At 36.4% G+C, this 16,782-nt stretch overlaps 1 protein-coding gene across 12 annotated transcripts in view; it reads right to left on the reverse strand.

Annotated features, from left to right (window-relative positions):
- TRPM3 (transient receptor potential cation channel subfamily M member 3) overlaps positions 1 to 16,782 on the reverse strand; it is an 821,435-nt gene that overhangs the window by 124,695 nt on the left and 679,958 nt on the right. For all 12 annotated transcript variants that reach the window (XR_013994426.1, XM_081066266.1, XM_081066264.1 and 9 more), the window contains one exon: positions 3,773 to 3,845. Coding sequence is in view for 11 of the 12 variants with exons in the window: in XM_081066266.1 (XP_080922392.1) it covers positions 3,773 to 3,845 (73 nt within the window). In the remaining variant the exon portion in view is untranslated. The remainder of the gene's footprint in view (positions 1 to 3,772; positions 3,846 to 16,782) is intronic.

Genomic DNA, 16,782 nt, shown 5'->3' on the forward strand with positions numbered 1-16,782 from the left:
TTGTCATAGATTAATTGACCACATAGGTGTGGGTTTATTGCTGGGCTCTCTATTCTGTTCCATTGATCTATGTGTCTGTTTTTATGCCAGTACCTTGTTGTTTTGAATTACTTTGGCCTCGTACTATCATTTGATATCAGGTGGTGTAATACCTCCAACTTTGTTCTTCTTTCTCAAGATTGCTGTGGCTATTTGGGGTCTTCTGTGTTCCATAGAAATTTTAGGGCTATTTGTTGTAGTTCTGTGAAAATTGCTATTGGTATTTTGATAGGAATTGCATTGAATCTGTAGATTACATTGAGTAGAAATTTTTCTAAAGTTAGAGAACATATTGGGTATTATTATGGCATTTTAATTTTTATTTCAAACTTTTTTCTTTATGATTTGAACAAACTTACAAATACATATCTTAAAAAGAAGCTAGCTGTCTTTCTCCATGTAAGTGTCTATAAGCAGTGAATTAGTTTATTAGTTATCAATAGCATTATATCTGAAGAATATGTGAAATAAAATGGTAGAAACTAGGTAATTTTCTCTGAAGTGACTGTATAAATCCACAGGGAAATTTGATTTCTTACAAATTCATTTCTGTTAGTTCTGCATTCATAAATCTCTTGCTTACAGTCCCCAATTGTATTTCTAATCATTTCTTAAATCAATAGCTATAACCCATGACTATGTGACTTATATAGATCCTTTATATTAAATACTGTCTGTGCATGTTATAGTGCTTTGATTTTATATATACTTAACTTTACAGTTAATTCCATAAGATGCTTTCTCCGTTTCTGTCATTTTGACATGAAAGAAGTATAGTGTTTTCTTGACGACAGTATGTCTCCTGCTCAGTTACATATATGTGGTAACATAGCTTTCTTATTTCTCCCCCTAATACTTAAAAAAAGAAAAACCTTAAAAAAAGAAAAAGTCCATACTGTATTCAGATTTTATTAGTTTTTAACCTAATACTCCTTTTTTTTTTTTTTTTCCTGCTCAAGGATCCCATCCAGAAAACCACATTACATTTGGTTGTCATGTCTCCTTGGGCTCCTCTAGGCTGTGACAATTTCTGAGACTACCCTCACGTGGATGACCTTGCCCTTGCAGAGGAACATAGCATTTTGCACTCTATTTCAGCTCTTTTAAAATGTGTTCCAGAAAAATAATTGAGCAGTAGATGTTCCTCTCTCTCCATGCTGCAGATTAACTTCTTTGCCAATGAAGATTAAAGCCAAAGAAAAAGAATTCTAATTTAGAGAGGACAGTGATCACCACATATTATACTTTAGTGCACGTACAGGAATTAGAGTGTACATCCACATGATGTGACTTCCAAGATGCACGAGAAATGATGAAAAAAGATTGGGAGTAATTTTATCTACAAAAAGGGTCAAGGGATTACTTACAATAACTTCTGCTATGAGCAGATGTTTTCTGGCTTTATTGAGCCTGGAGCAAGAGGTTTATGCTGCTGGATGAGATGCAGAGAGGATGAGGTGACTGAGAGAGCAGGTTGATAAGCACCTGATAGTTTACTAAGGTAAGTTTGGGGTCTTTTCCAGGGGAAGTCTCCTCTGGCAGGGCCTGGCTGAGAGATGGAGGGAGACAGAGGGACTAGATGACATCCCTAGATTCTTGAGTACTTTTCCCATAGAACCTATCAAGGTGTCTGAAGTCCAGAAGTATTTACGGAGTCAGACATCTTCTGAGTAGGGTCGCCTGAGTTAGCAAATAAAAATACAGGACTCCCAGTTAAGTTTGAATTTCAGATAAATATTGAACAATTTTTTTAGTTTAAGTATGTCCCATGCAATAGCTGGGACAGGTTTGTGCTAAAAATATGTTATTTATCTGAACATTCAAAGTATTTTATTTTCTCTGGTAACTCTACTCTGTGCCACTTCCTTGGGTTCCCCTGAATGTGTGTGGTGGGAGTGGGAGGAGAACGGAAAGGAGGAGAAGAGTGTACAGTCTCTAGCCTCAGACCACTGCTCTCAGAGAGTGGTTACCTTCATGCCAAGGACAAACACGACATCACTTGTTCTCAAAAACTACCCCAGGTCAGCACTTGAAGAAACTATGGGCCCCTTAGTTCTCCATAACAACATTTACTTTATTTCCAGCTTTCTCTCTTAATTTTTGAACTGATAACCAATCAGTTTGTATCATATGGACAGTATCTTTTAATACGTACAAATCCTGAAGAAAATCAAACCCAATGGAATCAGAAACAAGAGATGCAAAGGTAAATAGTACCAGCACAGCCACCTGGTTTCCCATCTGTCCTCCTCTCCACCTCCCTCCCACAGGTCCGTGGTTAGTTTCACAGCTCTTTCCTCTCCTATCTAACTTCTTGTACCACTCCAACTGTACTCTATAGATTCCTCATGTATTAGATAATTGAAAACTAAGTATAATTGGATAAAAAATAAGTGCTAAACATTGTTACATGCCTAGGCATAATAAAACAAAAAATATATGGGAAGAAGAATTTAATCAAGTAAATAATTTGAAACTGATATAAGTATGTTCTTGGCCTCCAAAGAAGCCCGCAAAAGTATTATGCTAGATATACTTCAGAAATCAACTGGGTCAAAACGAGAAAGCATTTAAAAGCCTTCACAAAATAGAGCTGACACACCATAGTATTTTAATGGCATAAATTCCCATTAGTATCAACTGTTGCATACGTAAGGTTCATTATAGTGATTAGAAATGTTAATTTCTTAGAGCAATCATAATTTCCTTTAATCTTCTATGGCAGTGTTTTTTAAACTCCAGGTTATGACCTATTAGTGGGTCATGAAGTTAATTTAGTGGGACAAAATCAGCATTAAAGAGAATAGAAAATATCCAATTTTCTATCCAATAGTCAATGTAAACATTATTTCATGTAACTTAATTTCAGTTTTTTAAATACATATGTATAACTACTTGATTATAATATAAAATGTATTTAACATGATCTGTCATGAACAAAACAGTCAGAAAACAACTATTCTATATCACAACAAATAAATTCTAAGACTGACTCAAAGGTGAAACACAATTTTAAGTCACAAATTGATGATGGAGGAAGAAAATATTTTCAGTATTGGAACTAGAGAACAGGATAAACACCTACCTTATAAAGGAAAATCATACAACCCATGGCATTTCTATTTCTGCCTCAATTTTGAGGAAACTTAGAGTTAAATTAATGCTCAATTATAACAAGTACAGTAGCCTAATTATTTTGGTTTATTTCTTTTTCTCTTCCTGTAAACGGTTTTGATTTTCCATTTTTAATGTACTATGGTATCTCTATATCTATCTATCTATCTATCTATCTATCTATCTATCTATCTATCTATCTATCTATCTATCTCTATCTATCTATCTATCTATCTATCTATCTATCTATCTATCTATCTATCAATCATCTGTAGCATACGAAGTATTTTTTGAAAGTAGACAAGGAAATAATTACTAAATAACCCCAGTAACTTAGTGTCTTACATGTTATATTAGCCTTTTGTGTATTTTTATGATTCAATAGACATGACTGAATTGTTGTATATTTAAACTTTATGAAATTTAACCACTTTAAAACAGCTCCATATAGGAGAATTTAATAGCAGTAACAGTGTCTTACAGGAGAGGTCCTTATGTTATCACTAATTGGATGTGTCATGGTATCATTTGGAATCACATCCACTATTAGAAGATATAGGTTGCTGTGTGAATCCATTTTAATTATCTTTGCACTCTCTGGACACAGAAACTCTCTTACCTTTGAGCAATGCTGTCAGGATAGCTAAATCAATGTCCTGGTGTCCTTCGGATCCCATCCGAAACACTGTAATCTGAAATTTGAGACAAGGTGATCATTAGAAATACATTCCCTTCCTGACCAAGAGAAATTAAATCAGGGAGCCCATAGCTGAACACAGACTACTTTAATATCTCTAAGGTAGCTTCTTAACAACAGGGAAAGCATACATAGCAAGAATTCAATTAGAAGCTATGCAGGTCATTAAGAGTAAGATGCCTCAGTAGCCTCCTAACAGAGACCATCTCAGATAAGTACATTGATTATGGTTACATTGAGGAGAAATTGGAGACCCAGCAAAGTGTCCTCTTCTATCATTTCCATTTTAAAATTAAAGCTTGCCGGATTAACAACATGTAATCCATAATGTAAACTATCACATGGGAAATTAAGTGTGTAAAAATAGCTAGTTAGTATGACCTTCAGTAAATGGCCTGACTACGTGTGTGTATGCATGTGTGTATATTCATGTGTGCAATATAGCCGTCCCGACATTTACTCCTCAGCCATAGTTACTCAAGGTTTTCAACACTCTGATGCCTGGAGATGTCCTCTCAATAACCTTGAAACTTCTTGAACTAATCTGGCAGTACATCCAGATTGTAAGAAGGGGAAAGCAGTCAATACAATTAATGTTTCATTTTGGTAAGCCAGTAGAGAAAAGTATTCTCTGGGGGTAAATAATGGGGAGGAGAGTAAAGACACAACAGAAGGACTAAAATATGTTAGATTAACACAAAGTCCCAAAGTAATGCTTAAGAATAATGAAGTTTTTTTTTTTCTTTTCTTCCCCCAAGTCAAAGAGAAGCTACTTAAGGGAGCCAAAAGATTATTTGAATATCTACATTGAATTACTGTTGTACTCAATTGCTTTAGGCTTCAAGTTTCTCTGCCTGTAAAATGGGAAAATGATAGTGCTTGTCTATTTCTAACTACATAGGACATAATCTCTATAGAATTTGCTAATATATAATTCTAAGTTTTGCCACTATGATGGAGAGAGTGGACATAGAACCATAGATTGTTAAACTATTAGTTGCCTTAGAAATCTTCTGGTCCACTACCAAGAGATAAAGTAATTTGCCTAAGGTCAATGCATTATTATTTCTTGACTGTCTAATGTTTCCTTATGTGCACGATTTATTTAATCACTCTTCTATTAGTGAACATGTGGGTTGTTCCCAATCTTTGCCATTATAAACACCATTGCAGGGAGTACCCTTGTATGCACATGGCTGAGTATGTCTGTAGAATAAAATTTGTAGATATGGATGTTCTTGGCCCTGTCACTCTGAGGGAAGGTCTTTAATTCATTACTTTGATTCTCCTCCTAGAGCCTTACCTATTTCCTGCTTTTGTTTATTTTGATCCTGTATGGCAACAGAAATAACTTTTAACTTTACAGTATGTATTTTTCTTCTACAATGATTTAGAAACTGTAGTTTCTATACCTGCTTTTAATATTCCAGAAATTACTCAAAATTTCTTGTCTCCCTAACATGGTATCCTTTTTCATCTCCCTCCATGCTGAGCACTGAGAGCGGTATATATGTCCTATCTATGTCATATAATACATATGTCATTTTGGCCTTCTTTTTGTCATTTGAGGGGTAGAAAGGGACATAGGCACATATACTTATTCTATCAAATCTCACCAATGTAAATTTTAATAGAAAAAATTTAAATTAGGTAGAAGTGAAAGTTATTAATTTAATTATTTCATAGGCAAATTTAGTAAATAAAGCCTGATTTTTTTTTAAAATTATAAAATTGGTATTTTCAACATGTACCCTAAAAGTAACTCTTGGCTTTGTTTGACATGGTTGGTTATTTTTTTGAAAACACTAGGGAATACAGGGAGATTAAAGTATTCTTCAAGATTCAAAAGAACAAACATCAAACATTTTGTTAAAAAAAAACAAACACAAAACACTATTTTCTCCCAAATTCAGTTTGACATTTTATATCTTCAGCCTGCTTGTGGATAAATTGTTTTAGCCTAGATGATTCTAATGCTGAAGAGAAGGTAAATCTTTCAAAATGATGTGATTCCCTTATTCTCCACCCCTTTGACCTGTCTGCCAACCAGCTTCTCTGCTTATGTTCTTGCTCTAACTTTGCACCCTCTTCAAAGTAGGGAATCTGGGCATCTCATCTGCTACCCTTACCCCCTACATAAAAGTAACTCATTAAACACATATTTATTGAGCCTATATTCTGTGCCAAGGCACTGTTTAGGTGCTGGGAAGAGAGCAGTGAACAAAACTGACAAACAATTCCCGACTTCATGCAGCTTATGTTCTAGTTTAGCTTAAAGAGTGGAGACAAAGTAAGTAAGATATATGATATGTCAGATTATGAAAAGTTCTTTACAGTAGTGCTAGCCACTCCTATTTACTTCCTTCTCTATGCTCACCATCACAGCCATTGCAATATGTTGAGATGCTAAAGAGCTTGCAGCATCTCAACTTACTGCAGTTGTTTCTTTACTGGTCTTCCTGATTCTGGTCCTTCCATTCTATTCCCCATGCAGCCATTCAAGAAATCTTCCTGATTGTATCGCCTTCCTTATTAACATGTTTTAGTGGCTTCCATACTTATGACACAAGGTAAACATTCTTGGTAGGACATTCAAGGGATGCCAATATCACATGCCTGGTGATTTCCTTAGTCTTGTATCTTGCCAACGACATCTCACTGCCATAACCTTGCTGCCACTCCCACCACCACAGCCACAACCCAACCCCACACATCTGCTGTGCTGAGAAACTTGCTCCTTTCAGGGCTCTTGATGTTGTTTCTAGCTTCTTAGCCTTTGTTCATTCAGTTCCCTCTTTTTGGAATGGCCTTCCCTCTGCTTGGTGAACCAACTACAAGCCTTTCATTTGACATCTGTCACTGAAGAAGCCCTTCTAACTAGGATTGAACCTGCAATCTGGCCCCTATTATTCTCTGTATGGCTATCTAACATACCACTTTAATCCGTCATTGCTCTTATTTGCACATGTCTTTTTTGTATTAAAAAAAAGGTCCATTTGCAGGCAGGATCAGTAGTCCTTGCTCAGTCAACATTTGTTACGTGGATAAATTATTACCAAATGGCTGTGCTTAGGAAACTGGTTTAGAGAAACCAATAATGAAAAAGTAGCACATCCCACACAAGAATGGTAATATAGCTAAAGTGAATAGGCATGTTACGCTATAGAACAAGAGTGTATTTCAAATCTTAAGAGTCAATTTTAACACCAGTCTACTGGACACTAGTATATTATTGCTAAACACTTAGTCAAACATTATGTAGTAGAAACTGCAATGTCTGAGGTTTAGAAATTATTTATTGAGGATGACTATGGATGTGCCATTTTTGAGATATAGGTAGCATCAATTAACCCAAAAGTACGTTTCACCAAAGTGTTTGAAACTTTGGTGTTATGTAGATTAAACCATACTATAAAAAGACTCAAAGCAAGAATATATTGCAGAAAAGTGGGAAAACAAAACAAAACAAAACAAAACAGTAGTATGGAAATGATTTGGGAAAAATAATTTTATGTTTGAAGATGATTTGGTTCATTTTCTGGACAAAAAAAAAAGTACATATTCACCACCTAAATAACAAAACAGAGTGTATATGTGGCTGAATTAATCATCAACTTCCCACTTCTAAAACTCAGCAAGTCTTATAGTTCAAGATAAGGGTACAGAAAAATATCGGGAAAATTCAGCCAACTCCCTTTCAAGGTATCCATCAATTAGCTTAACTTGCGATTTTTATTTTTGTCACAGTGCTATGAATCTGTGAAAATAGACATGGATATTGAAGCAATCTTTTGAAAATGAAAATAACCATGATATTAAACTAAAATCGTCTGTAAGCTGTAAGCACATATTGGCTCAATCTATCAGAAACAGAAAGGCACATTCCACAATCATTTCATGCTGTGTTAGATATGTAAGAGATGATATCTGAGTTTGACAAATGGTTTGTAACGTGTCTGAGAATTTTAGAGAAATATCAAAGCTACACAATAGATAATCAGCAAAGTTCTTACAGTATGATAGGCATTTAGAAAAGCCCACCTATAATAATTGTAACCACAAGGTTTAAGGACATTAAATATCCTACATCTGGATCTTCCTTAAAAGAAACATCTCTGACATGTTTCCTATTTACCCATTCAAGTTCTTAATAAAATCTGGGGATATGTTTCCCGAGGACAGGAGCAGGGAGAGAATTGGACCCATGGAAAATTCAATCATCACAATGCAATGACTTTTAAAAATCACCAGCTGAGCAGAAAATTTCTCTGATGATTAATATTCAAAATAATTTGAAACAATTGAGTGATTAATAGAAAATGCAAAAATCCATGTTCATCACAATATCAAATGGTAGAAGACCCCTGGTAGGGTTGTACACAGGAATCCTGGTTGGTAAAGAAGACCTTTAAGCAGATATTGGCTTCAGTTTTCACTTTGGTGCAATCAAAATCACTTAGTCCGGGGAAGAGAATAATGCAACTTGATGAGTAGAATACTATGCACCTAAAACATACTCCTATTTGATTTCCATTGCTTGAGAAAATAAACTCCCTTTGGTTGATAAAATTTTTAGAGTGAACATTTTGACAAAGTACTGGCTTCTAGAAATGGATCTGCTGATTTATATGGAGGAGGGGAAAAACATCAGAGGACATTCAAAAACGTCTCTAAATGAGCAAACCAAAGATCAGAGGAAGGTGATATTCAAAATTTTTGTGAGAAAATTAACATCCCATGAGTTCAATTATTTGTTATGAAGTTCCATGTAAACTACATATTAACTTTCCATGTAATGTTTTGTAATAAGACTCACACAATTGCATATTGAAGTGGGTGAATAAAAAATGATGCTGTTGAGATAGAAATTGGATGAAATTAATATAACTCTAGTGTGTTATACCTTAAAAAGACTGTCATGTATGAATTTATACATTAGACAAAATAAGTGAATATTTGATTTTCAGAAGGATATGTATATATTTTTATTGTAAGTAAATTTTATTTTATTTTTTATTAAATTTATTGGGGTGACATTGGTTAATAAAATATTTTATTATACAATGGATTTGCCAGTGTATTTTAAAGGTGTGTTCTTCCTATCTTTGGTACACAATTCAATTTAGATTACTTTTAGTAATAGATTGTCTCGTAGATTAAAGCTCCACTACATTACCATTCAACCTAATGCTCTCTTAGGGGACCTTCATGCATGAACCACTTGGAATTAATGAAGAGTGCCAGAAAAAGGAGGAAGTCTTGCTTTTGTGACTCTAATCCTTGACTCCCGTTTCTTTCTTTCTCCCACTGTAATCTAAGAACACTAAAGTTTGTTTCTCCCTTCAAAAATGCAATTCAGAGGCCAGAAGCTCACCGGTTCTGATATGAGAAAAAAAATTTTTTTATTATAAAAGCAATACATGACTGTCATTAAAAATTATAGAAAGTTTAGAAAAAGTCAAATGAAAAATAATTTTCAAAATCCCAAGTCCTATCCAAAGACAACCATTGATGATATTTTGGTATATTTCCTCCAAGTCTCTCTCTTTTTCTTTCTCCCTCCCCCCGCATAAGCAAAGTATGTACATTGTGTGGTGGTGGGGGCGGCATATTTGTGAAGCACTATTTTGTAATATCATTTTCTTTTCCATTAGCATTGTAATTAAGCACTTTCCTGCATTATTGGGAACTCTCCCAAAACATAATGTTCAATATCTACAGAGTGTTTAGTTCAATCAATGTGCATAGCTCACTTAATCAATACCTCCTTGGACATTTACATTGGGTCTAAATATTTGATATAAATAATGATATGCTGAACATCTTTGCATATAAATCCTGTTCTGTATTTGGACTTCTGTCTTTACAATAGATTCCCAGAAGTTTGGTGCTCTTGTCACAAAATGCCTGAGTATTTTACTAGAAATGAGTATTTTAGCACATAAAAGCTAATTGAAGTAAAAGGAAGCTTGTGTTGTCCTTGAACCAGATTTACTATAAAGGCCGCCAACCCTATTAGTGAAAAGGCTGGAGAGAGGGAGACAGCTCTTATACAGCGGTTCTACCAAAATCATAGTGGAAAACATAGTCACGTGCATATGCTGACAGTGCAGCCTTCACACCAGAAGGCAGAGCAGCTATGAGCAGGATCAGCTTGTCCTCTCTCTATCTGTACCACTATGAACAAGCAGGATGAGTTTAGGCTCTTGTTCTTTGGAAAAGCAGTTTTGAAAAACAGATCGACATCATCACTTTCTCCCAGTTTAACTTTCATAATTTTTACTTTATAGCCCTTTGAATGCTATATAGGTTTCAGGACGGTGCTGGCTTAAATGACTGGACGGTGCAAATGAAATCATTTGGTGAACATGAGCTTTATACATATATGTCATGTCACTAAGAAAATTGTTAAATATGGGTAAGGAACTCAACCCGGACTCCATGATTGACATATTCTTTATAATCTGAAGAGTACTTTTTGATCCTAAGTTGACACATAAGGAGGATAGGAAAAAGCAGAAAAAGCAGCCTGGCTGATTTTATGATGAGGGCAAAAAATAGGAACAGGCTAAACTCCTCATTTAGTTCTTTAGAAAAAAATTCAGGGTGCTTTCTTGGGGTTGAAACTAGATGACAACCTGTCATCTACTATCTTCTGCTTTGAGTTCCTTTCCTGACAATTGATGTTGCCTCTTTCATTTATTATATAACTGTGTGGTGTACCTCACTGGATGCCAATATGACAGATGCCACAGGTCCAACAATAATATTTCTAGAAGCTTCTTTATATACCTTATGGCCTTGGCTATCAGAATCAAGAATATTTGTCATCTACCATCTTGTCAGCCAACCAGATGGGTAAAAATTCAATTTGAACCAAAGTAATATTTTCCATCTGAGAAAGGACATTATTGGGCTCATGTGCATTTTCTTACATACTTTTTTTTTTTTTTTAAATAAGTGGATATCTCTCTGAGGAGAATATGCAGGACCACAGATGGTTCTTATGGGCCAACACCATATGGGCTTCTTATTAGGTTGTAATAATTTTTAGTAAGGTTTTGTTTTCAGTGGTTTTATCTTATTTTTTCATCATCACAGGATGAAACTATATCTTTTTCTTACTTCCTGTTATAATTATCAAGACATCCCATGCTTCTGCAACCTAACTACTTCTGCAAGAAGTAGTTCATACCTTCTTCAAGAAGGTACGATAAAGTGATACAGACAGAGAAGGTATCTCACCTCCCTTCTCAAGCCTGTCCAGTTTCCCTGGTAAAAATCTTTTGACAGTTTCCAAGGTTGGTAGACTAGATGCCCTTGGTTCACAACTCTGGAAAACTACCCACCAGGAGGTCATACCAGTCGTTGTTGGGCCAATCTCACCCTTTCCCTCAGGGACAGCAACCCTTAGTCTGAGCCAGTGAGGGAGGCCCATTTAAGGTAAGAAGAATAACATTTTGGATTCTCTCCTGAGCTTACAAAAAGATACATTTTACTTCTCCTTCCCTTTCTGCCCAGCCATAATGAACACCAGAAAAATCTTGAATGTATGGCATGGAAGCTCACTAGGGATGGAGGACCTGATTTTTCCCCCCAGGCTGCCTTTCTGCACCTTTCCTGGTAAGAAAGGAAGAGAGCTGTTTAAATAACATTCACTTCAGAGCCTGTGAAAGATTCTGCCATGGAGGGTCAGGGGAAATGCCTTGGAGGAAAATGTCCATTTCGGCCTGTGTGAACGCTTTCAGATTCCTGGGTTTTCTTTGCATGGCTGACAGGATGAGTTTCGTTTCATATGGCAGATGTCCCATGGCAAAGGATCTTGGCCTAACCAGCTCACTTTTCTGAATCCCGGTTTCACTATGCACAAAAAATAAATAAAATAACTGACTAGGTGATCATAGGGGCTCTTTTTAGCTCTAGAGGTCACAAAATTTCTTTCTTCATGCTCAAAATGGCAGAAAATCAGCATTTAGGGACATCCAATAGGTTCAGCTTCCTACCTGATACATTAATTATATCCCTGTTGTTTCCTCAGCAACACCCGTAAGAAGGAACCTTGATTTTTGTGGATGATACCATATGAAAATCTTGTTTCCATCTACTGTCTTATCTAGTCTGTTCAACAGCTTAGGGAAACTTATCATTTTTTAATTTGATATAATTGACATATAACATTGTTTAAGTTTAAAGAACATTTAATTTGATACATTTATATAATCACATTATGATTACCATTCTAGAGTGAATTAATCATATGATTCAGCAATCTAACTTCTAGGTATATATCCACAGGAAATGAAAACAGGATATTGGAAAAGATATCTGCACTCCCATGTTTTTTTGTGGCATTATCCACAGCAGCCAAGATATGGAAACAACTGAGTGTCCATCAACAAATGGATAAAGAAGATGCTGTATGTATACAATGGGATATTATCCAGCTGTGAGAAAGAAAGAAATCCTTCCACTTGTGATAACGTGGGTGGACCTTACGGGCACTATGCTAAATGACATGTCAGACAGAGAAAGACAAATACCATATGATATCACTTGTATGTGGAATCTAAAAAAGCCAAATGCATAGAAACAAATTACCATTTTAAAAATGTTCCCTTTTTACATTGCTGGACCATTGAACCATCATTTCTATTTCATGCTATGTATACCATATTGCTGACTATTAGCCTATTATACACCCAGGTCTTATGCCTATGAAATTAGTTAAGTGGCTCCCTCTGTTCAGGAAAACCTGTTGCTCTCAGGTTTATAATACCCCATTAGTGCCCATGGCCCAAACCTGTTACTGTAAATACTGGTCTAGCGCTTGTGTTGCCATCTTCCACAGCGCCCATCCCACATCCTTCCAGAAACCTAACACATTTTGTGCTCGGGCTCAGAGGGACAGACTCTGTACAATATGAACAAGCTTTAGAATCATGCAGATTTGGAAGTGAATCATGCCGATTAATAGGCTTTAGGTACTACTGTGCCTCTCTGAGCCTCAGTTTCTTCCCATAGGAAATGGCGATAACTCTTTGTCTAAGGATTATTGCAAAGCTTTATGTGGGATCATCTTTTTACATCATACAGCACAGTTTCTAGTGTCCGGCATGGGCTCAATAATTGTTACTTCCCTTCCCGTTTATTTGCCATCCTTAGCATGCGTGTTCCCTAGGGCAGCTCTCTCTCCCACTGTGGTGGCTTTGCCCTGTCTTCTCTCTGCTGGTATGTCTTACCCCTGAAGCTATGCCTGGTTTATTGCCCCTGTCCTCCCAGGCGTGTTCAGCTATCACTTCCTGCAAGCCCATCTTGATACTAGTTATCCTTTACGATGGTTATGTGTCCATTGCATTTCCTCTGAACTATGTGAATATACCTCTGTCACAGTACTGACCCTATACCACAAACAATGCCAACATCAATGATAACAATATTACTAAGGCCACTTGATTGTGCATTTACAATGTGCCAAATACTGTGCAAACACTTCACAAACATGACTTCTGCCCAAACCACAAAAATCTATCAGTATCCCATTTTGCAGCTGGTGACCTTGAGCCCAGAGAGGTTAGATACTACATGGAAGGCCATGCAGTTAGGAAGGCATTTAGACCCAGACAACCTGGCTCAAGAGCACAATGTCCTATTTGCTTATCTGCCTCCTTCAATAGTCTCTGATTTCTTAGAAGGCAAGGACACTTCTTTCATCTCTATATCCCTGTGACCCAGTAGTGTGCTTGGCACATCGTGGGTGCTCAATGAATATTTGTGGAATGAATCCTTCATTCTGAGTTCAAATTTGGCCCGTACTTTTCAGATGGGGACTGTGTATGACAAAGACTGTCTCCTTGACCAAAGTTTAGTCAGACTCCTCTGAGCCCTTTTCTCCACTTTGGGCTTCTCTGTTCATCTTCCTATTGCCCAGTTTTAGCAAAAATCTTGCTAAGTCAGTTTATTGAGAATCCCCCAGCCTACATATTTCTCATGCTCAATATCTGACCAAATTCCTCATTCCCCACGTGATAGATATCCACGTGATTAATATCTGATCATCCTGGTCTGCCGTCAGCTAGAACCCTTTAGGTCAGTTTAGCAAGAATCACCTTACCCTCTTAGTGATTTTACATCCCCTGACATCTCCCTGACTCTGCTCCTTGGTCATAAATACCCATTTTCCTTGTTCTATTCAGAGTTGAGCCCAATGCCTCTCCCTTACTACAAACCCCACTACAGTAGTTCCTTGAATAAAAGCTTCCTTACGATCTTTAACAAGTGTCAGAATACCTTTTTAGTTAACATATCTGAGACTGAACAGCCCTCACTGGGTTTAGGAATGGCAGAACTGGAGTTTTGAAGGCTCCATCTCTGGGTTCAGGTGTCCGTGTATCTCTGCATTATTTCCCAATCAGAGACTGGTCAAGTTTCCATCTAAGATCTATTCCCAGTCTCTCCAGTAAAGAAAAGACAGGCTCAGTGCTAAATTCCAAGGTGTGTCCAGTGTTTTAGCTATATTTCCAGAGATACGTCTTTGTTGTAGAAACCCTGCCTCAGGCATTTTTGCCTTATAACTAATTGGCTACGAGGCAACTTTGCCATAAAAACTATGAAATCCCAACAAATAAAGGAGGGACATTACAAAGGATAATAAAACATGAAAAATGAATAACAAAATTAAAAAGACTTTATTTAAAATGTGTGTAGATTAATGTTTATACTGTGAAAATAACTGATTTTATTTTGTAGATTGTACCTAAGCACTTGTCTTCTTTCTATGAACGTGTGGTTTCAACTCTGTCACATCAAGGAGGGTCCTTGGCCTCTCTTACTCCTTCCAATGCAGTGTGTTTCAAAATAAGAAACTAATTCTTGTGGCAAATCATCATCAATTAGAAGAAATGCTAACTATTTTAAGACCACCTCTACCATATCTGCTCATCACTGCATGGACCAGTATGAGGGTTAGCTAAGATTTATAAATAATATAAAAATGGGAGTATCAGAGAACTTTGTCAGTAGAAAAATTAAACCAAACTGATAAGTAGCTTAAATATATTAAGTCTGCCAAAGGCAGTTGATTCATCAATGGAGAAATGAGGCCAAACAGAAAAAAACTCAACTATCAACCAGTTATTTTATCTTTGTTATGGCAAAATTGTCTATGGCCAATTAGTTAGATGGCAAAAATATTTGTGACAAAAATGCTTGTAGCAAAGATGTCTACAGTGAAGTACCTACCATTTTTCTCCGAAAATAAGACCTAGCCGGACGATCAGCTCTAATGAGTCTTTTGTAGCAAAAATTAATATAAGACCCAGTATTTATATTATGTTATATTATGTTATGTTATGTTATGTTATGTTATGTTATTTTATATTATACCTGGTGTTATGTTATAGTAAAATAAGACTGGGTATTATGTTATATTATATCATATTATGTTATATAAGATCCAGTGTTATATTTTAGTAAAATAAGACCAGGTCTTATATTAATTTTTGCTCCAAAAGACGCATTGAGCTGATTGTCCGGCTAGGTCTTATTTTCGGGGAAACACAGTAGAACCATTCCAAAGGTACTCAGCTCCTAAAGGGTTAGGACTCACCATACTTTTAGCCTTCCAGGCTAATCTTAGCCAAAACAGATACTGCCATTTGGTCAAGAATGTCCCCATGTAGTCATAAGAACAAATACTAAAATAAATTCCTAGTTTGAGAGACAGTGAAGAGTGAAAACCTTTGGGCTGCTTTTAAGTGTGTGCCCAAACCCACATCTGAAGACCAATGCCAGGATATCCTGGGTATGTGTCTGACCCAAGATAATCCTGATTTTGTGTGTGTGTGTTTGTTTGAGTTATACGTTTGAAAGTATTTGCAAACGAAGATGCACAATTGCATTTTTGTCTTAAACAATCACAAATAAAAGAGAAAATCACAAAGACCGTTACTGGAAGTCAAATCCTCCTAGGTTCTCCTCTGCCGTTAAGTTTGCATGCCAGCCAGGGCTGCTCTCCTGTTCTTGTTTTTGTGTGCCTGGCTGTCACTCCCTTGGACAGAGAAAAATTCCTTGTTTATTTACACAATGCCCTTTCTGGAGATGCAGCCTTTATTTCTATTTTTTCAGTTTTTGATTTCAATTTGTGCTTTGACCACAGATCTTTTCTAGGGTCACTCGAGAAGAATGAGAAGCAAGAGCTCCCTTTGTCATATGACAAAATGGAAACACCAAGGGAAACAAAAGGCATCCCCGGTAGGTTTTCCCTGTAACCAGTTTCCTTCCTAAACCAGGTTGGCAAATTAAAAATGAAACTCTCTTTTCTGACATGACAATGGAAGAGCATGACATTTGTTAAATGGTAAAAGGGAATATTAGTCTACAGTTGGACTGTCATATTATATCAACCTACAATGAACCTTTTCCTGAAAAGTTTTCTATTCTTTCAAGCTCAGATTCAAAGAAAGAAGAATTTAGTTTATCAGCTCTATTTTTTCTCTCTAAAGCCAAGTAATCCCTCTCTCCTCCTTGGGCCATTATAGACACACAGCCCTGTATCCTCCCATTGAATAGCTGAGTTTATTCTCATTGTTGCACATTCCACAAACCATAATTGCTAACTGCTCCAGGGTCAAAACGCTTAGCAAAAATTTTCAGGCTAAAATTTTGCGATTAACTTTTTCTTTTCAGAATAATTAGAAGAGCTTGCTTTTCTCCCAAACAGAGTAATTCTTTTCTCTCTCTCTTAGGATTGCTTTACTTGTCTGTGTCATATGTTCCATGTCATATGTGCATGTCACATGTAAAAACATTTGGGGAGAAACAGAGATTCAGACGTGATCAAAATGAGGAAGTGTGCTGAAGGCCACAAGAAAATTCTAACCAGGAAAAGAACATAGGGGCTAAAGAGACAAAGGGCATTTCTGGCTGGTGTGACA

This window comes from Rhinolophus hipposideros (genome assembly GCF_964194185.1).
Source record: "Rhinolophus hipposideros genome assembly, chromosome: 11".
NCBI lineage: Eukaryota > Metazoa > Chordata > Mammalia > Chiroptera > Rhinolophidae > Rhinolophus > Rhinolophus hipposideros.